Raw genomic sequence first — 21,784 nt, forward strand, 5'->3', positions numbered from 1 at the left:
CAGTTTACCCTCTTCTTTGGGCCCTCTTCACTGAACCCTGGCCAATCCCCCGTCGTGGGTATGTGCCATGTAACTAAGGCAACAACAACAACCACAGCAACATCTCAAGGCAGCGTTCGGATCACAAAAAGGAGATAGGGTAATCCGATATCTTTTCAGAGCCAACTAGAGGGACGTAAGCACTGCGTTGTAATGCACTCATGGGGAGGGGAGGGGAGCAAGGATGAGGTCAGAAGCCAAAGTACGTTGAACTGTTTCTTTTTGTGTGTGTTTGATAGTAGAAAAGCTTCTATCTTTTTCGATGCTCATAGATTAGGATGCCATTCGATAAACCATCATCTTTCTGTGGCTTTGAAACTATGGGTTAAACCTACACACGTAACTAAATCTCAGTTTGTTGAACTACAAAGGAAGGTATGAGCGTGAGGACATAGCTTCCTCAAGTGGGCTGTTGCGATGCGCTCGCGAGCCACGTGCAAAAAGTTGTGGAAGCCTTCGCATCCCGCTTATAGCTTCCGGTCACCTGCATAAGTTATGAATAAATGCGACCGAGCATAAACCTTTTTCACAAGCAGCTCGACGCCCGAAGCTTTGTAAATAATTGGACTGTCGGTGACAGGTGCCGGTAATTGGGGAAAGTTATGTTAAGAAGAACTCTAATAGTCATTGCAGTCAAGGGGAGCATAGAAAAGATGCTAGTTTCTTTTGGCGCTGATCAAAGCTATAAATTAGTTGAGCAGTTATTTTAGATCTAAAATAATTTATCAAAACGTTGACGAAAAGACGTCGCCGGTAGGATCTGAACCTAGCGTTGAGAAGAGGTACATGATTCCTACATGCGGTTGCCTCACTACAAAATCAACTTGCCTGAAGAGTCGTTAAATGATATTTATCAGCGTTTCTGTTGCTCCTGTTTCAATGAATTCCCCGAGTCTGCAAGGGCGCGGTTCAAGTGTGGACTCTGGTTAGGCAGCTGAAGCGCCTCTTCTCTCCTCATAGCGGTTTGCTGCTGCGCCGTTGTGGCAGCAGCTATATGGGCAAGAGGACACGGCTTCAACGTATGTACTCTACTAACGCGCACCCCAGCCAGGCACACATTTCTGAAAACTTATGCATCGCGCTCGCACGTTATACCGCAGAGTCAAAGTTATTCCCTACGTACTTTAAACTATCTACAGCCGCTAAGCGTTTCGATAACCAGCCACAGCTGTTAAACTAATGTGAAATCTTTTCATGAATCAATACGCGGTTGAGATGGGAACAGATGGTGAGATAAAAATGTCACCGTCTTGTGGCGGCCAATTCACCGGCTTGTCAGAGCTCGACTTCGTCGTCGTCGCTGCCGCAGTCCTCTTCCGGTTCTAGGACAACTTCTCCGGGCACTAGCGGCGTTCCTTTGAAGCCGCCTCTGCAGAACTTCCACGTCTCTGTACGCCGACTCCTGGAAAATTATTGCACCCTTTTAAAAAAGGGGTAGGCTGATAGAGTGATAGAGTATATAATTAATTAGGTATCTGATTGATTGATTGATTAATTTATTGACTTACTGACTGACTGATTCATTTATTCATTTCTTGGGTTATTTATTTTTTGATTGATTGATTGATTGGTTGGTTGATTGATTGATTGATTGATTGATTGATTGATTGATTGATTGATTGATTGATTGATTGATTGATCTGCCAACTGACTGACTGATCGATCGATTTATCCACCCATGGACTGGCTGACTGATTTACGACTTATTAGTCGATAACTAACTGGCTCACCAACTCATGCTGATCAGCTGATTGGCTGCAATTATTCATTTTTTATTATGATTATTTTTTAATCGCCAAATAAACACTGGTGTAGAAGCACTGTGGTCGCTGTAGAGGGCTTTTGATGAATTTGTACCGCCTCGGACTGCGCCGATAGTTACGTCCGATATTTTAGCACACTGAAGATGATATTGGACGCACATCACAACAATCGCAATTTCCTGACGACAGATGCGTGCTCCGAACACTGTAAAAGATGCAACTAAACATAGATGCAACGTATGCTGCGCAGAGTAGCATTGAGTTGCGGCCCTTTTCATAGCCAACCCGTACCCGCTTTACGCCAATATTTTACAGCTGGCATAGCCACAGTTGGCATAGCCAGGGTGGCATAGCCACGTTAGGCCCTCTTTCGGGTCTTTTGTTGGGCCTTCCGAGGCAATCTGCTTTTAATTTTCCCTAACAAAAGAAAGAAGTAAATATTGACTTTTTTTTTTTTTTTGCCTAGAGCTCACTCATGGAACCGGGCCGTATATTTCTGTGCTGATTTTTTCATCGCATCGCAAAGGAAATCTTGTGGGAGCACCACATTTAAATACATATTTCATTGCTCAGTACGGAGCAATCACTGCGGCAACATAGCAGCACGCCGCCCTGCGCTGCATAAACTCTGCGTCCATTCGCAAGCTTTGCATCGCAGTGTCCTCCTGGCTGAGGCAACTAATGGTATCGAGAAAATTTTGCTACCTTGAATCTGGATCAGGACAAATTTTTATTGAACTCTGAAGTTTCTGTGAAAGCTGTATAGTGTCCCTCTATATCCGTATAGCTGCGCTTGGGTGGATACTAGGAAGTAATTACTCCTCCATTACAAATCTACTCCGCTGTAAGGGATTTCCCCAAACATTCGACTAATACCGTTCCCATTTCGAGTTATTTGTCGATTCGCTTTTACCCTACCATCTGCTAGCAGCCGTCCTTGTAGGTTCAGTCAATTGGTAGAGCGACCACCCCGGACAGGCAGTGGTCTTGGATTTGAACCCCGGTCTATCACGAATATTAAATTTCTGTGAAAGCTGTATTGCTTTCCTTTGTTGCCGCACGTCTGAGCTTGGGTGGATGCTAATGAGTAATTATTCACTTATGACTATGGGCTGGACTACTCGGTTTGAACCGAAAGAAAATTATAAAATTACGCCGAATTCAGTTTTTCATATTCGGTTTTAACCGAAAGAGGTCGGTATTCTTGACATGCAAGGCATTATAAACTGGCTGTTGAATACGAATAACACTCCGTAAAAGTTCAAAAAAAAATGGCGGTGGTTTAGCTTTGGTTAAACCTGGAGTGACGCGATAGCTACAGCTGGCCGAGTGGAACTTGGTCACGTGACCAACCACTTGACGAACCACGTGATCAGCCACGGCGCCGGCAGCTGCTCCGTACCACGTGACCAACCACGTGACAGCGTGGCTGCGCAGCAACGCGGAAGGCTCGAAATGATATCGTAATGTAGCTATCGCTACAAAAACTCAATAGGGAAGCCACAGCCGTGATGCGACGGTAGTATTGTTGGACAAGCAGCGTATTCGGGCGATTTGAAGTATTGATCCACTACCTTACACGCCTCTGCAGACCTGATCGTCGCCTGCTAGCTAAGCATTCTCTGTTCACTATCAGCCCCTACTTAGAGCAGTTAGTCTGTTAAATAGGTTTTTCAACTGCCTGTAGTACAGTGATAACACGCTGGAAAATGTGGTGTCCCGCCCTCTCGCTCTACCCAGCACGACAACCCAGCAATAACATGTCAGCACAGCTCTTAGAAGTAATCCCGCACTTGCGTTTTTGTCTGTGGGCTATCTCATTTCTCTTGCGTTACATTATTAATAACGATGGAATTTTTTTTCTACTCGCACAGCCTCAAGTGTTACTATTTGCACCTTAATTACTGCTGAATAAACTGTTAATGCTGAAAAAAACACCGAGATAGACTCTAAGTGACTTTTTACCTCGCAGGGTTCCTGCATTATAATCAGCGAAAAGGTTCAGAAATTCATTCGTCGAAAATAATATTCGCCGAAAAAAAAATTGTTGGTTGTTTAGCTGTGGTTAAACCTGGAGTGACGCGATAGCTACTGCTGGCCGAGTGGAACTTGGTCATGTAACCAACCACGTGACGAACCGCCACGCCGCCGGCAGCTGCTCCGCACCACGTGACCATGTACGTGACAGCGTGGCGGCGCCGCCTCAGGGTTGCGCGTGGCTATGTTTAAGGCTCGAAAAATGCTACCGTAATGTAGCTATCGCTACAAAACGAATCTTGCGTTCTGAGATAAACACCGAAAAAAGTCAGCTAAATTTTCAGAAAATAACAACCGAAGAGTCCAACCTTCCATATTACTAGCCTCAGACCACTGTGTTGCACCCCGTCACTTCAGAACGAAAAATGTGCAGAAGAAGCTTCACCTTTTTGAGAGGACGTGCAAATCCAAAGGCCGAATCTTGAAGTAGAGAATACGTGGCACAGGCCCCAGACTCGCACTATCCGCTCTTCGACCGACGACAGACTTCCAGTGGAAAGTCACGTTGTTCACGTCAAACAGCCTCTTCTTGGTCGTGAGCAGGGAGGTGTATTTTACACCAGGCTTCATGCTGTGGGGGCTGAAAGAGACGGCGCATTTTTGAAGAGCAGCGCGTTTCGCTCGACACAGTAGCACAAATCGAAAGCATCATTTGGCGTAGTTAATCGTTTCGATATGCTATATCTTTAAACGGAATGTGGCTCCGTCTGGCTGTAGAAGCACCTCACAGCTTCAGCTCTCACAGCTGTACACTTAACCGCTTCAATTTCTTGACTGCATAGCCTGTGCTTCGTATTTCTCAGTGGAGTTCAGAAACGACTCTCAATTTGTTGACTAATATTGCAGCCCTGCGGCTATACAATATTGCCGAGAGTATAGAATATCGCGGGTTTAGCGGCGCATCAGTTTGCCTGTGTTGTTGACTAATGGCCAAATGTCTTTCAAATCGGACGCATGACGATAAAATTGTTATGAGCTTCCTTATCACTACATTTGCCGGTAAACAATAATAATAATAATAATAATAATAATAATTGATTTTGGGGGAAAGGAAATGGCGCAGTATCTGTCTCATATATCGTTGGACACCTGAACCGCGCCGTAAGGGAAGGGGATAAGGGAGGGAGTGAAAGAAGAAAGGAAGAAGAGGTGCCGTAGTGGAGGTCTCCGGAATAATTTCGACCACCTGGGGATCTTAAACGTGCACTGACATCGCACAGCACACAGGCGCCTTAGCGTTTTTCCTCCATTAAAAAAACGCTAAGGCGCCCGTGTGCTGTGCGATGTCAGTGCACGTTAAAGATCTCCAGGTGGTCGAAATTCCAGATAAAACTTTCAGTGTTAGACACACAGATGGAGCGTCATACCTTTTGTGCATCCTGATGGCGATCTTCTTGTCTACGCCAGGAAGCGTCAGCTGGACGTCGCCAAAGAGATCCCAGAGAGGCACTGACTTTGTCGTCTTCACGATTATCTGGTACTGAAACACTTTCAAGAAGAAATAGCAACAACTTCTTTAGCAAGCAATTTTTTCTTGCGGTGTCAGCTTCTTTGGTTTGGTCGCTTAGAAAGCAAAACTCAAAAGACGCATTTAGTGTCGAACGCCCAAAGTCAGTGGCTCCAAAGACCGTAGTTCGTATCACAGTCATAGCTTGTGGTCATTCGAAAATACACACATGTACCTCGCAGAAAAAAATCATATGACTTTGCTCACTTCTCAAAGCGCATTTCATCTCTTGACTGCCAAGTTCTACTGAGCACTGAGTAATAACCAACGCTGTTGGGCCGATCAAAGTGGTAGAGTGGGACCTGACGTTTTCGTCCACAACTGTAAGTCTGCGTACCAGACGATTGCACGTTATTCTTCCGCAGTTTGTGTTGACAGGGAACAAAACAAGAAAAACGACAGAATGGATAGGATGAGTGGTCAGCTAGGCACGCCCAATACGTTCTAAGGCACGAAACCAACAACACCAACAAAAAACAACACATGGCAACGAAACAAACAGAAAAACTTTCGGAAAAGTGAGCACGGAATGTCGTCCCGTTAGGCTGGCTTTCTGCAATTAATTCTGCCTCACGGCAACGTCCAAAATGCAATACTATAATTTCACAGCCGGACCTGAGCGAGCAAGTTCAGTCTGGCGTCAACAAGGCTATAACATAGACTACTTGGATGTACAGGTGCTCCAAAAAGAAAAAAAAACAGCACGAGAGCGAAAAAAAAACTAGAATTGCGGAGACTTTTAGCCCGGATGCGGATGCATAGGCGCAGGTGGTACACCCGGCAGATCAATAACTTTTATTCATGTTCTTTATGTTCTATGTTCCTTTCTTCATGTTCGGCTTTTGTCGTTCGCTTTAAGAGCGAAGCGGGTGAAGCAGTCCTGTTTTTCCACAGCCTCGTGCACTGTTTTACTTTTGGGGAGCCTGTTCATTCTGCAGTGATCTACTGAATGTAACAGGCTGTTGCTCCTAAGACTTTGCACAATTTTTAGAAGTAGACTTTTTGAGTTAGAAGAGCGTTTTTTTTTTCTCGACATAGGATTGTCAGCGGCTTAGTATACAAGACCACAACTAAGACGGGCTAACAAGCGAAGTGGTTAGCTAGTATTGAATAGTTAACTGTTTAACTATTGCCTTTAGGCCCTTTAATTACTGAGAGGCGTGTAGCCCACCGTAAGTAGCATCCACATCAGTTTTCAGAATTTCGAAAAAGCAGTTACCGTCGGCGCTGTGGTGCAACAAATTTTGGCTATTTCGACGAAATACGTGATTTGGAGAGGTTGCTTGCCTGCAAGCTTCTCGAAAGCGCATGCATTTTGGCGCGATGTAAGCAAAATTTGTTGGGCCACGTTGCCGAGGGTAACCCTGTTTTCGGAATTATAAAAACTGATATCAATATTGCTTAACGGTGGGCTACACGTTTCTAAATAATTACGGAATCTAAAAGTAATAGTTACAAAGTTAACTATCCCATATTAGTTACCGAGCCTGCTAGTTAGCACCTCTTAGCTGTATTGTGCGGTGACAATGCTATGCCGAAAAAAGCGCTCGTCTAACTCAAAAAGCTTTTTTTTATATTGAAGCACCTTGTATACAGCCAGCACGCCTTCATTCCTGCACAATTCTGGCGCTAACTCACGGCAATAAGGAGGCTCCGGGTCCGTTTTCAGGTACAACTTGGCCGCACGTCCACGGCTGTCGTTGCCGCTTGATCTGCGTGGCAGCCGGCGGGTCCTGTCGGCTAGGAAGCCCATGACGGCGCAACGACTGCGACCGGAGGCACAACCTCCGCAGCGACCAGCTGTGAATTCTTCCCACGACCTGTGGCAGACGGAAGGCTGTCAGTATTGAATACATGACCGCATGAACTTGGGCAAAAGGCAAAACAAAAACCTCAGCTGACTGACCAACGTGTCGGCAAGAGAACATGCTTTCTAAACAAGACCTCCTGTAATCAAATCTTCGACGTGTCTTCGGGGCAAGTCGTCAAGGATTTGTAGACAACTCTTTAGTTTTTGTTGTCTTGAAGACTTCGGTCCTTACGTTCGAGGAAAGTTATAGCAGACTTAAAAAAACAAATCGTGTGGACTCGAAGTCTCGACTTTTTAGAAGAGGAAAAAGTTTATTTGAAGCCAACACTGAGCCCGCTGTGGTGTCTCAGTGGTTAGTGCGCTCGGCTACTGATCTGGAGTTCCCGGGTTCGACCACGACCGCGGCGGCTGCGTTTCGATGGAGGCGAAACGCTAAGGCGCCCATGTGCTGTGCGAGGTCAGTGCACGTAAAGACCACCCAGGTGGTCGAAATTATTCCACAACCTTCCACTACGGCACCTCTTTCTTCCTTTCTTCTTTCACTCCCTCCTTTATCCCTTCCCTTACGGCGCGGTTCAGGTGTCCGCCGATATGTGAGACAGATACTGCGCCATTCCTTTCCCAAAAAATTTTCATTTTCAGGCCAACACTGATAATCTTATAATTTGCGGAGCCCGAGTGGAGCCAAGCACTCCAGGATGGAGGGGGAGGGGAAGGAAAATGAGGATAGGTTTGGTTTGGTTTATGGAGGTTTAACGTCCCAAGGCGACTCAGGCTATGAGAGACGCCGTAGTGAAGGGCTCCGGAACTTTCGACCACCTGGGGTTCTTTAACGTGCACTGACATAGCACAGCACACGGGCCTCAATAATTTCGTCTCCATCGAAATTTAACCACCGCGGCCGGGATCGAGCGCGCGTCTTTCGGGCCAGCAGCCGAACGCCATAACCACTCAGCTACCGCGGCGGCCCTAAGTGTGGAGAGTCAATGGCAGTGATACATGAGTACAGAATGTGTTCTGTGTCTGCCTTGATATCCGGACAGTTAGGACAGTGAGCTCTATTACGCCATCCGAAGTTGCAGAGCATTAGTCAGATGTGGAGAGCGTTAGTTTGAACTTTGCGTAGGACGTGTGCTTGTTCCGTGTTCAGTGACGGATTAAGTCGGGGTAAAATTGTGCGATTTTCCCTGGTGTTCTCGTAGTGTTCAGCTATTTGCTCTTTGTATGTTGCGGCGTTTTCCACTGACGTTGGATGATTTGGCCAGGGGATCGAAGGCACCCGGGTGTTACAAAAACTAGAAAACTCCAGTCTTCCCTCAACGCCCTTCACAAGGCCGCCCTGGGTCTACCCATATACACCTCAAATCAGCGACTTCAACGCACCGGCCTCTTTCTCACTCTCGCCGAACTAGCACAACAACATAGAGACAGGCAAGCAGCGCGCTTGTCCACTTTTTGGAAGTAGACTGGCGGACTGGGGGCTTTTTTCCCGACCCTGTGGTCCTGGGACGTGTACCACACGAGACAGCGAAAGCTAAATACGGTAGTAATATGTCATAACTATGAATCCAAGAAGGCTAGAAACGTTTTTCAGCCACTTTTTTCGCATAGAGTTGCAGAAATCGAGTACACAAGCACGCAACAGGTATGGGCTACGTGCCCCTCACAGCATTCACCGCTAACAGAGCGCTCACTGGAAGCTTTTTATTACGTTTCCTTTCAACCTGTGAGAACAAAATACATTGCTTCGCCTTATATCTGGTAACACTCTCTCCTGAGTGTTAAGCTAAGTTCTTTCGATAAAGCACAGTTGTTGGCCCACTTCGGGTACAACGACCTCAACTAGGACGGTGCACTCAAGATATCCACTTCAGTTTTAAGACATGCAAATTAATATCTTATGCTTGCAATCATGCTTAGATTTGCTTCAGAATAGAGGGCTACTGCTTATATGTCTTAACCAGACACCATAGGGAACGGCGGAAACATACCAATACCAAACCTACGAACCAGGGCATGTATATCAGACAACTTACGTTGGCGCTAACTTATTATGATCAAGCTTGTTTTCCAGGACCCAAGCTGAACCACCTATCCCATAGAATGTTTCTGTATTTCTGTCACCTCTGTACTCGTCTTGCCTGCAATAAAATCGTTACTTGACGGTCAGGGCAAGTTATAGTATGTGGGCTTCGTCTTGTCCGTCGTTTAATCTTTGCTCCTAAGTCTTGGGGCTACACTTACGCTTTGTACATACATGTAGATTGATTAAATAAGGAGTCAGTGTTCAGAACTGAAAGTGTGGGTGCCATGGTAGAAGATGGGCTATCACCTGCAGGCCACCCCGACAGGTAGGCACAGCCTCCGGTTGATGGTGGCGATGAAGTAGTCCACGGACCGCTGGTGGTCGCAAGCGGCCAGCCGGCGAACGCTTTCCAGCATTCCTTCCAGGAGCAGGCTGTTTATATGCTGCATCCGGCATCCGGGCTGCCGGTTGCCGTTGTTAGGGTAGAAGTCCACGTGACCGACCAACTGGTCAATGCCGAAGCCTGCACGCGCGCGTGTGAGGAAAGGCTCAGGGCCCGACGGGGACTCGTCTTTCATTGCTGAGTAGAGTAGCTTTCTGATTCCCTGTAATTCACTGCCTTTAGCATTGCTAAGACCACTTCAGGATGAAGGCCTTTCCCGCTGAACTTCAACTATTCCTGCTCACAGCCATCCCCGCATACCTCATATCCCAGCTGACTCGCCAATCTGTTTTACGCACCAGGATACCTGCCCCCCCCCCCCCTCTCCCCTCTCACTCCCAAAGTTATTGCTTTTTATTCAGATGCGTGTTTATGAGGAACTGGCATCCTGATTAAAACCCGCTGGTCATTCTATCGTGTGCTTTGCGCTCTCCTAATTTTTGTCATCCCTCGGCTACCTTAACCGTCAGTGGTACAGCTTATCTGTTCTGTGCATTACACCACAACATTGAACTCTCTTAAGGTGATGTGTTTTAGTGGTCGGCACTTACCTTTTTCGTTGAAAAAGCCGAGGTTTGTGATGAAGCTAAACGGCAGGCTTGCGTCTGAGTGAATGACATCCACGAAGGCCGCGTCACTGGGGTCGAGACGCACAGTCGTTGGCATGTGAAAGAAATACGGTCCGGCAGGATCCAGTCCTGAAAGGATTTAGGGAAGGGAAGCGACGGTCTATTACTTATGTTTATGCTTTGTTTTGATATTTATACTTTGGACTGAGTACAGGGGTGGCTATGCTGAAGGAGCTGAGATTCACTAAAATACAGGAAAACGTGATGGTTTGGTTTGGTTTATGGGGGTTTAACGTCCCAAAGCGACTCAGGCTATGAGAGACGCCGTAGAAGAATGATCCGGAAATGTCGACCACCTGGGGTTCTTTAACATGCACTGACTACAGGGAAACGCGAGAAGGAGAGAACAGTTTCACATGCTCTTCCAAGCACGCACACCTTTCTTCGCCTCTACGCCAACCCGGTACTGTGTCCGGCAGTGCTTAAACATTTCAATTCGGCCTTTTCGGACGAGTGTCCACACTGTGGCGAAGTGTTTGAGGATACGTACCACATGGGGTGGGCATGCCCTGCCAATCGTGCTTTCCCACCCCACCCCCACCCCACCCGAGAGGACTGGGAGGCTGCCCTGCTCGGCTGCTCAACTCTCCGGGACCAACGAGCCCTAATGACCGAAGCCCAGGCCGCCGCGAAAGCCACATAGATCCCTGACTTGGGATCCCTCCTAATGACTGTGAGGACTGGACCCTTCAGATCCAGTCCAAGCAATACCTATTTTGCAAATTGTACAAATAAATGTTTTACACCACCACCACCACAAGTGACAAGACAATGGATGGCTCTGGTAAAATGTGGCTCAATGTTTTCGATGCGTACAAAGTATGTTCATGCATAGCCTATTATATACGTGATTTGTGCGGAACAAAGGCATGTTTCAGATATGGGAATGGTTATCTCCAAAAGCCGTTGATGAATACCACCGCTTTAATGCCTGCTCTTAGTAGCGGGAGTGGCCTTCTATAGTTTCCTGCCTTGTCGTCCATACTCACTTCCTCTAAAAGTAGTCCAGCTTTAAAGTGTTAAATTAGTGCCTATTAATTTCGAATAACTGCGCAAGATCTGAGCGAATAAATAGAACGAAAACCATTTCCATTTCCTTACCGGGAGTACCACCAGTGATTAGACACTATGCAGAAAGCTTATAATGAGGGCTACAGAGGTCATACGATAACATAAAGTGTTGAGCCTAACCGCAAAATATGACTCAGGCTGCCTGATAAACATATAAGCAATCATTTAAGATGCTAAAAGAGCACCGCCACTCTCAAATCACAATGCCTCTTACTAAACCGGCCAGCATGCATCGTTAACGATCAATATAAAAGAAGCGGAGCCATTTTACTCTCTTCAGTAATACCGCATAGGTCAGTTAAGCACCGCGGCAGATAACCTTGTTTTTCGTCGATTAGAAACCCCGAGTTCAGAATGGCTGCCTTCTTCAAGCTGGACTCAAATGGCCTTCACCCGTAATGCGTCCGATCTTGTCGAGACGTTCTCCAGCGTAGCCCGCTATCTGCGCGCCCAGGCTGTGTCCGATGATGTGGAAGTCCGCCGGTGACGCACCCGTGGCATTCTTCAAACGGAAATAGAGAAAAATAAAAAGGGCACGAAATTATAAAATCAGGTGAGACCTCGTTCACTGCCCCGCACTGTAGGTTTGATTCCTTCGCAGAACTTGCATCTGTGTATGTTATTAAACACAAGAGAGCGCAACAAACCTTCATAGCTACATTGCTAATGTAGATATCTAGAAATAAAGACAACAACGGATGGAGCTGAATTCCTCTGGAAGCCACCCCCCAAGGACGCTTAGGTTTGATGGAAGACGGGCTATCAAAAAAACCTATTTCAGAACACAGCAGACGTTCCATGGTCTCGTTTTGACAACCACAATTATTAGAGCCAAAGGTGTTGGTAGTTTCGGTTACAAATCCATTACCATCGTCCACAACCATACTACGTTCGCTTCAAGACAAATGTCTATCTCTCAAGGATTTTCAATCATCTCCGTACCACGCAGGCAACGTCCACCCTGCCCCTACGCAATTTGTTAATAACCTCATCCCCCCCCCCCCCCCCGCTCTCCGACGAGTACTGTTCGAAGGGGACAACAAGCCACAGCCAACTCAGCAACACATTTGCTCTCCACGGTAAGCCAGAAAAAGAAAAGGCAGCCAAAGGACGGAGTCGTGAATTCGTAACGTCCTCTGTGTTCCATGAGGCCGTTGTCAGTTCAGTGCATGCTATGCGAAGAGTTCAATCCGTTTTCAGAATATGCGTACACAGTTCGTATCGTGTTGCAAGCGCCCATTTCGATGTCCATTATACTTGGCCTCCATAACACGCGCTTTACTGTGTTCGTTTGCTTGAATTTGCAGACACCATGCTTGTGGGCCATTTTAAACTGCTAATTTTTTTAAATGACCGAAAATTATGTTCTGTTCTTTACTATTTACCTACCTAACTGGCATTGACCAGATGGCTGACCATGCGTTTCCAGCTGAAACAAAGCAAGAAGAATTTGTTTTTTGGTTTGATTCTTCCAAAAGACGTTTCCTACATTCTATCCACACCCTTAGCGCCTGGCCTGTACCCTTCGCAGTTTTTTGTTTGTTTTTTTATGGCGAAGTTGGCCATCTTGTCTTTGGAAACATTGGCATGTGAGAAAGCGCATTTGAGGGATTTTTTTTATACCCCCTGTTGCCTTCCATATCCATCGCGTTTCGAGTTCCGAATAGCTCCACAGTTCACGTGTTATATCAAAGGCTCTCATGTTCTACAGCTAGGGAAGGGGTGACGTGCTAGATACCCGGATGCGCCAAAGGTATTTTGATTCACATGGGATTCAAAAGCTATCATTTGCTGATATTTTGATCGTCATAAAAAAGGCCATCGATAAACTAAACTAATTCATTGTCAAGACCTTTTACAGGATGCTGCTTTAATTGGTAATAATTAATAATAATTGTATTTTCAGAGGGAAAGGAAATGGCGCAGTATCTGTCTCATATATCGTTGGACACCTGAACCACGCCTTAAGGGAAGGAATAAAGGAGGCAGTGAAAGAAGAAAGGAAGAAGGAGGTGCCGTAGTGGAGGGCTCCGGAATAATTTCGACCACCTGGGGATCTTCAACGTGCACTGACATCGCACAGCACAAGGGCACTTTAGCGTTTTGCCTCCATGGTACAATGAAGTTCATTTTTATCACCTGTAACATTACTTTTTCAAACAACGCAGTAATAAGAGCTCTGTCACTCCCTGTGACAACCTCACCTGTAGCGTGGTTACGAGCAGGGCAAGCTCTGCGCCCACCACCCTCGTGTTCGCTGTAGCCTTGGTGTAAGGAGGCCCGTTACCATGACTCCAGTCAACAATGATCACGTTGTAGTCGCCCTGCTTGAGGAACTCGTCTTTCATTATCTGAAATGAACAATGGAGTGCAGCGGTTTTAGTGCAGTTCCGAGTGCCATTGTGTGCCTAATTACGCTTGCAGTCTTAAAATACGGCTCTGGTCATCGTCTGATGTCCCCCTAAAAAAAACATGCAGCCCACTCAAAACACCGAGAACGTCCCTTGAACCATGGCACTCTACAGCCTCCCATCGCTGACAAAAAAAAAATTATTACCGGATAAAAATATAAAATTGCTTGTATGATTTAACAAGAACGTTGTTTTATCCTTATCAAAATGCTAAAACGAAAGACAGCAAATTTTTAATTGTAATAAATATATATCAGATACCAGCAGTAATAAATTTAGTTTATCGCAAGGCAAATTGTTTTCACTAGTATAAACATTAAGACAGGGGCTGTGGAATGAACTACGTAATTATGATACCTTCGATTGCGATCCTGTAACAGTGGAATGACAATAATATCATTGAAAACAATGGTTTTCAAATAGCCATATTTTGAGAAAAAATGCAGCAGTAAAAAAACAGCACGATTTTATTTATCGTGGTTAATTGTACAGCCAGATAAAAAAGAAATAAGGGTACAAAGTTTCAATAAAGATTATGCACATGTATAATGTTAAGATTGGTTGCGTAAGAAGGAACGGCAGAAAAGTTTATTTCAAGAAAAAGATAATGTATATTAAGGGTAACTACTAATGTCATACCCTAATGTCCAGGACGGTTAAAATAAACCATATCTGTAGCTTAGCTCGTCTTTAGTCTCGCTTTTTCTTAATTTTGTGGCAGTTCACATCTTTTCTTGTGTCCTTTGCGGCATCAGTAGACCGAAAGGAAGATTTACAGATGCGCAGTTGGTCCCTGTCTGGCAAGCTTTCTGTAGTATAACCTGTTTAGAACAGTCCTGTGAGGAGGCGTTTCGATATCTCCCTCACCAGGTGTAGAGGTCTATTGAGTATTGTATAATATAAAAGAACACCTATTCGTCACAACCTAGATCATTTCACGAAAATTAACTCACGCCCATCCACTTTCCAACTTCCAGCGAGTCCATGAACCCGTGCACAATGACCTTGGTGTCGAGGGACCCGTTAAAGAAGGAGTCTTCCGCGGGTCCCAACGGGTCGTCGGCGCTGAGAAGCTCGGGTTCGTTGGGATTGCGTTTGGTGAACAGCAGGAAGCGGGTGCCGATGCGCTCCCGGTCATCGGGAAGCACGTTGATTGGCCGGTGGATGACGTGGTAGAAGACGTCGTCGTTCTCGAAGCAGCCCAGGCCGTGCATGCACTTGCTGGTCACAGTGGGCGCCGTTCCAACTGACCCGCCACGTACAAAAGTAGGGAATGGCAAGAAACACGTGCTCAGGTATATGAAAAATTAGGGCCCTAGTCGTCGAGACGACTTGCAACGAGAAATCTATATAAATCTTCCCTGCAGAAACTATTTTAACAGTCCATGGCCAAAAGCCCTCACTGTTAGGGAAAACCGGATTTATTTCAAGGTAATTTAAGGCCACATCCACAAACGCAGCAACATTGGTTTCACAGAGAATTTTCTTTCAGCTAGAGCTTAAGGGAAGGTTGAATTCCTGGATCCCGGTCAGATATGAACAAAAATGCCACGACTTTACACGTTCGTATTCATTGCCCCGTATTTTAACGTTGAGTCTTTCTCTGCTTTCTGCTTCCAGGGCAAGGCCCATGCATAGTCCGGAGCAGCGCATGGCCCTGATGTAACATCCGCGCTCTTTCCTCAGATACTGTATTCCATCGTGCTGCTCAGCTCAATGAATCCGCGAAAAGAAGAACTCCGTTCCAAATTCTGGATTTAGGAAGCCGCGACGATTATCTTGTCATACTATAAGCTATCCCAACCAACGACCCAACTAGTCCATTTAACTGCGCTGTGTCACTATAGCACTTGTGCACCAGTCCGTCTTCGCTTCCGGCTTTAAGCGTAGTGCCGTAAACACACCTGTCTAGAGGGCTCGTGCGGCGCGCTCTGTTGTAAATTTGTTACCATTGAGGCTGATTGGCGAGCTCAGTACAGCTTTTAAAGACATAAGGAGTGAAACACAGTCCATGTGAATATGCAAGTTCGATAAGGTCTTGTATCGAGCCCCAGGTCTGCAGTAAATTCTTTCAAATGTACTCCAGAAACTGTGTGGACGACTGTACTCCAAAATTGTGTTCAAAGCCACCAAACAGCGCAGCTGTCAGCATTATGTGCCCAGCGTTCGTGGTGTCTTAGTTTGTTTTCAGTCCTCGACTGCTAACGCTGCTACTGTCTCATCGTGGCTCAAAACGTACTGTGTCACTCCGGTGTGTGAGAAATCATTAATTAAAATCATTTTCTCATCACATCGAGGCGGAAACCACCATACACACAATCAATCAGACTGCCTATGGCGAACAATCATGTCGCGGAGACCGTAGAAACTCACGGGTGCGTCGCAGAAGCTTAGTCGCCTGGTCCGTGATCCCTGCACTGGCCAGGCTGCACAGGAAAGCTGCCGTGCAGACTCGGATCGTCCCTGCAGCAGCCATACTTTCGGCGGCTTCTAAAGCTGGAGCGCGCAGAAAGCCAACAGCTACGAGCCGTGCGCCTTCCTTCGTTGCGCTGCGATGGTTCCGCGCTCTGCGAACGTTGAGAGCAATGAGCGGAGCCGAAACGTCAGCGACCCCCCCCCCCCCCCCAATTGCTGGCGCAGGCCGTTGCCGTTATTTTCCTCTTTTAAGCGCGAAAAGAGTGAAAGCTCGTGCGTCCGGATCACCGACCTGGTGGCGGAAACTGTCGCCGGTCGCATACGTGTGACCGGCTTTCTTTCTTCTCTCTCTTTTCTTTTCCGTCCAGCGGTAGCTTTAAAATGCAGGCGTAATAACTGCTGCCGCACACTTCCGGACCCTGCCTCTTTATGGCCGCTGCTTTGAAAATAGGTGCGCATTTCTTTATATATTTTATTTCTGCTTGCCTACCAATAACACACTCGTGCAATGCTCATTATTCAGGTGCACCGTAGACAAAGTATAAACCCATCCTTGAACAAATGCAGAGACACATGACCTCACGGATCAGAACAAAGTTTTTCGTTTTTCATATAATTTGTACACGCTTCTCAAAGTCAATTTAGGCGAAATAAAAAAGAAACCAAGAATATAAACAGAGCAGGCAAAAATAACTTAAGCCATATGACGGTCGTCGAGTTTCTCGTGACGCCGTTTTCGACAACATTCCTTCAATTGCAGGTGCAAAAAGTCCTGCCTTTTACTTCTGGACGCCGCTATTCGTAGTCTAAGTGACTTTCATTTCTTGTTTTACACGTCGCGGTGGCTCAGCGCTTTTGGGGTTCGGCTGCTGGCCTCGAGGTCGCGGGTACGAATCTCAGCTGTGGAGGCCGCATTTCAATCGAGGCGTAGTGCTAAAAGGCCTGTGGGCTGTGCAATAGCAGCGCATGTAAAGAACCGCAGGTGTTGTAAATTAATCCTGAGCTCTCCGCTACGGCGCCCCTCATAGCTGACATGCCACATCAGAACGTTAAAGACCTCATAAAAAAATCCTTTATTTAACATTGGCTGTTAAGCTTGTGGCTGCTTCTCATAGAAGGCAGATGCATGTCGTTACTCAACAACATTAAGATGTTCTAGGTACAAGCAGAGAGTCACATAACTGCAAGCAAGCTCAACTGAGTGTGCAATGCTTGCACCAGACATGAATACATGTCTGAACAAGTTCTGCGGTAGGTTCTGGTGTCTACTAGGCTGGACGTCATCCTCTGGGATTTTTACATGATTGGGGACTGTAGCTACGACACATTTTCACAGAAAATTAGGCGCGGAGCGCTTAAGGCAAGAGCAGACAAGCAGGGCTTCCGTTGTGTATGTCTCGTTTGTCCTCGTCTTCTAATATCTTTGACCATTCTGGCAGCCCATGAGAGCCTTGTTGTATTCTTTGGCATTCAGCGAGAAATTTCGTTCACGAAGATTGTAAGAAAATAAAACACAAGTCACTAGGCAAAAGAAAAAAACATGGAAGGCAACAAGAGCCTGAAAGCAATGACATACCCTAGTCTCTTGGTATAGCCAAATTGCGGAGCTGTCAAGACTCCACGAGACCACGCGGTTGTCTCCTTCGATAACCGCAACGGACAGCTTGTCCCTCGGCGCCACTCTAGCTGATGCACAGCGCACTCGTCTCCATCCGCCAGGCGCTGCTCCACACCTCGCGTTCATGGTCCGCAAGAACGCGGCGGTCCGCCTCCGACACGCTCCAGCATCCGGACGATCCACCACGTGCCATGCACCTAAAAACCGTACACACACACGGACGCTCTCACCCACTCAGCACCGCGAAGGAAGGAAGAAACAGGTTGTCGCGTGACGGACCGCTCGACCCCCCGAAGTAAGCGCAGCCAGCCCGCAAGAGGATGAACCGGAGGAGGACGACCACTGACTGCGGCGCGCGGCGACCCGCAAATGGGGTTGGGCCGATTCCGGGCCGACCTGCCGCCGCCAAGAGTAGCCTCCTCTGCTGCGGCTGCAGAGGAGATCGGCGCCCAAATTCAAGCTGGCCCCGTTTATTTTCCTTCTTTTCTCTTCCCTCTTTCTTGTTGTCATCGTTCATTCCTCTTTCGGATACTTGCCGTTGAATCCATTCCTGGCCCACCCACTACAACTGGGCCCGTTCAACAACCATGCAAATGTAGCGAGTAATTTTCTTTTTGTACCCGTTGTTACTGTTCTTGACGACGTCTGCGGGTGTGCGGTATTTTATGGTTTTCTTTAAGTAGATGCAAGGAGGCCAGCTGTAGAGCAGCCGAGGTACTTAATGTCATCAGATAAAGACGCTCTATATAAGACAAGAACGGCAAGATGAACGGTCTTCGTGGATAGCGCACGTGTACATCCGCTTCCATCTCTCGCTTCAAATGCATGTGCGCTCCACCTTCCTTAGTTTCTTCTCCCTTTCCCTCCTCTTTCTTTCTGTTTTTCTTTTCCCCAGCATGCTGGAGGTTTGCCGTGGACGATGCACCGCTGGTGGTCATTGTTCTTTAAGAAGAAAGCCCCGGTGTTACCGGTGTCCTAGATGTGCTCGAGGAAAAGCACGATTATGTAACAAGGCATTGCTTGTTAATGCCGTATCCGGAAGGCACCGTCTATATCCACTTCCTATAATCATATTCTCTCGTACCACCCGTTCTAGACACGCGTTCTTTGTTTTATCAGTTCTTTGTTTTCTCTCTGTCAGTCACTAGTAGGCGCTCGCTCCTGGCCCATTGTTTTCGACTTAGCCCGCCAACCCTTCCCCTACTCCCTCTCCACACTCCACCCATCTCGTTCCCTGGGCTTATTGCATCATTACGCAGCGTTGCTATATTCGGCCACGAGAAAGCTGCAGCCGGGAAGTAGCTCCTTGAACGGCATAGCTAATGACGTTCCACTTCGCTCGACAGTTTGAGGCAACTATCTTACTGATGATTGCTTGCGTAACACTGTAGACGAAACAATAATCATCTGCCCGTTCTGGTTTTTGCTTGCATCCGGTTCATATAGCTGCTAAGGGCAATGCCATCTCAGTCTTCAAGTGGATAAGCTGTTTGCTGAGCTACCGAACATCTGTTGGACCGTCACATGATCTAAACGGTTCTTCACCGGCAGAGCGATGCCAAAGAGCTTTATAGATAGGTAAGTCGCAGACGTCTTCAGGTACCTTTCTTGTCATAGCTAAATATTGAGCCTTCCTTTTAATTTTTGTGATAAACTTCAGCCACTGTGGCCCATCCCAGCGAAATGAGCGCAAAAGGAAGAAAAATGAGGACAAGAAGGTTTTTCGCCATGCCTTTCGCCTCATAAATATAGCTGAGAGTAAATGGAAAAAGATATGGTTAAGTATAGCAAGCGACACAAATAATTGGTAAGTATTGGACAGGCCCTTGTGGGGGCTATTTCTTAATCATGATGGTGATGATGGCACCTATTTGTAACTCCCTTCCTTTTTGATAGTTGTTAAAATATCTACGGTAAACAAAAATATAATAGAGAAATTAACGCCTTGTTCTAATAATAATAATAATAATAATAATAATTGGTTTTTGGGGAAGAAAATGGCCCAGTATCTGTCTCATATATCGTTGGACACCTGAACCGCGCCGTAAGGGAAGGCATAAAGGAGGGAATGAAAGAAGAAAGGAAGAAAGAGCTGCCGAGCACTAATTGAGGGCGCTTCACAATGACTAGACCATTTTTTTTTTTGGTCCATCGACTGAATCAGTGGATCAGAGGCGGGGAGGGGGGAGGTGGGGAGTGTATAGATTAATGGAACTGAGGCGACATTGGAAAAATAATAACACTTCCCGGCCTCTTCTGCCGTCACCTATTGCCAACGTGATAGCGAAGCCAAGGGACATGAAAAGTCCTGGCTCCTGAATTCATTGCGCAATAGAGCTCCAAACATACATGCGTTTTCAGGATTAATGTATTAGGACCGGGGGCAGAAGTTTGATTTTTGCCGTTCAAGACAGTCATACTAGCGTGAGAGGCAATTCACCTGGCATGACTTGGGATAAACCACGGATTATTCATGACGTCATGGCAATCGTTCGACGCCATTGGCTGGAGAGCCTCCTTCTGAGAGATATTTACTGCTTCGTTCGCGATTTGTATCCGACTGTAATATATTCGTTTCAGACGCACACAATTTCCTCCACCTTGCAAATAGGGTGTTTTTTTTATCCGCCAAGCGAACGCATTAATGATATTGCCGCGAATATTTGCAGTGTTTATTCGTTTTTCAAATCTGCCGCGACACCACCTTATCACTTTGTTTGCGACGCAAGACGCGACTAGATTTATCTCGATTGATCGCAGCCAGGCAAAGCTGATTCTACGTTGTTCCGGAATGTTCTAGTAACTTTGCGCCCTTTATCTCGAATGTTCGCTATCAGCTTTAAATTGAGCACGGCCGACAGCGGCGGGCATTCTGTTCGACGACCGCCGAGCACGCTTGTCGCTTCGCCGCCGCCGAGTGATTCAGTCCATTTTGGGTGCAAGTCAGCCCAATAAACAGTTCTTTTAGAAGATCCTTTCGTCCGTATTCATCGCTGCTTCGACTGCCGTCACCACTACGTGACATCTGGTGGAGGTGCGGGGTAGCCTTCCATGTTCCGGACGCCCCCTTCAAGTCGTGAAGCCAGCCCTGAGCGCTTCGCACCCGAGGACGAGCCAGCAGCTCAGCGAGCCAGCCGACGTCTCCAGGGAGAGGAGCCTGAGTTCGGGAAACTGCCGGACCGCACAAGACAGCGAAAAGACGCGGCTACGAGCACCGCAATCTCGCCGAAGATGTCGACACCGATTATACTGCAGCAGCCGCGGGTGCCGCCAACTTTCAATGGATCCCTAGGCGAAGACCCTGAAGAATGGTTGGATCAATTTGAGCGCGTGGCGTCATTCAACAAGTGGGATGATGCGGCAAAGATTGGACACGTTTTTTTCTCATTGGATGGCTCCGCACGCACGTGGTACGAAAACTACGAGTCGTCCCTTACGACATGGGAGCTATTCAAGAGAGAACTATTGAAGGTATTTACCAGTGTCGTGAGGAAAGAAAGAGCCGAACGACTCCTCGAGTCCAGGATCCAGCTTCCGAATGAGCCCGTACGCAGCTACGTCGAGGAGATGAAGCGCCTATTTCGCCGCGCCGATCCCGGGATGACCGAGGAAAAGAAAGTTCAGTTCTTAATGCGCGGCGTAAAAGAACAACTCTTTGGCAGCCTCGTCCGTCAGCCGCCAAAAACGGTCGAGGAATTCATGCAGGAAGCCTGCACGATTGAGAAGACCCTCGACGTCCGAGCTCGGCAGTACAACCGCCCTTCCTCTGCCTATGCAATCGGTTCGGACACGCCGGCCACCACCAGCGACAGCTTGCGGGACGTTATCCGCGAAATAGTCCGAGAGGAGCTACGCCGATTACTGCCATCCTCCCCACAGCCACAAGCATCGACTCTGATCGACGTGGCACGGGAAGAAGTGCAACAGGCACTTGGCACCCCGACGGCCACAGAACCCCAGGCCATGACCTACGCCGCTTCAGTAAGGACTGCTCAGCCCCAACGACAACCCCCACG

The 21,784-nt window shown here is 47.1% G+C and overlaps 1 protein-coding gene across 1 annotated transcript in view; it reads right to left on the reverse strand.

Annotated features, from left to right (window-relative positions):
• Positions 1-1,314: 1,314 nt before the first annotated feature.
• The window catches only part of LOC144103659 (pancreatic triacylglycerol lipase-like), a 29,612-nt gene continuing 9,142 nt past the window's right edge, over positions 1,315-21,784 (reverse strand). The window contains exons 2-11 of the mRNA XM_077636321.1: positions 16,109-16,161; positions 14,689-14,981; positions 13,529-13,675; positions 11,718-11,826; positions 10,176-10,322; positions 9,489-9,705; positions 6,985-7,166; positions 5,207-5,327; positions 4,225-4,419; positions 1,315-1,441 (exon numbers count right to left, since the gene is read on the reverse strand). Of these exons, the coding sequence (XP_077492447.1) occupies positions 1,315-1,441; positions 4,225-4,419; positions 5,207-5,327; positions 6,985-7,166; positions 9,489-9,705; positions 10,176-10,322; positions 11,718-11,826; positions 13,529-13,675; positions 14,689-14,981; positions 16,109-16,161 (1,591 nt within the window). The remainder of the gene's footprint in view (positions 1,442-4,224; positions 4,420-5,206; positions 5,328-6,984; positions 7,167-9,488; positions 9,706-10,175; positions 10,323-11,717; positions 11,827-13,528; positions 13,676-14,688; positions 14,982-16,108; positions 16,162-21,784) is intronic.

Source organism: Amblyomma americanum, chromosome 9, assembly GCF_052857255.1.
Source record: "Amblyomma americanum isolate KBUSLIRL-KWMA chromosome 9, ASM5285725v1, whole genome shotgun sequence".
Lineage (NCBI taxonomy): Eukaryota > Metazoa > Arthropoda > Arachnida > Ixodida > Ixodidae > Amblyomma > Amblyomma americanum.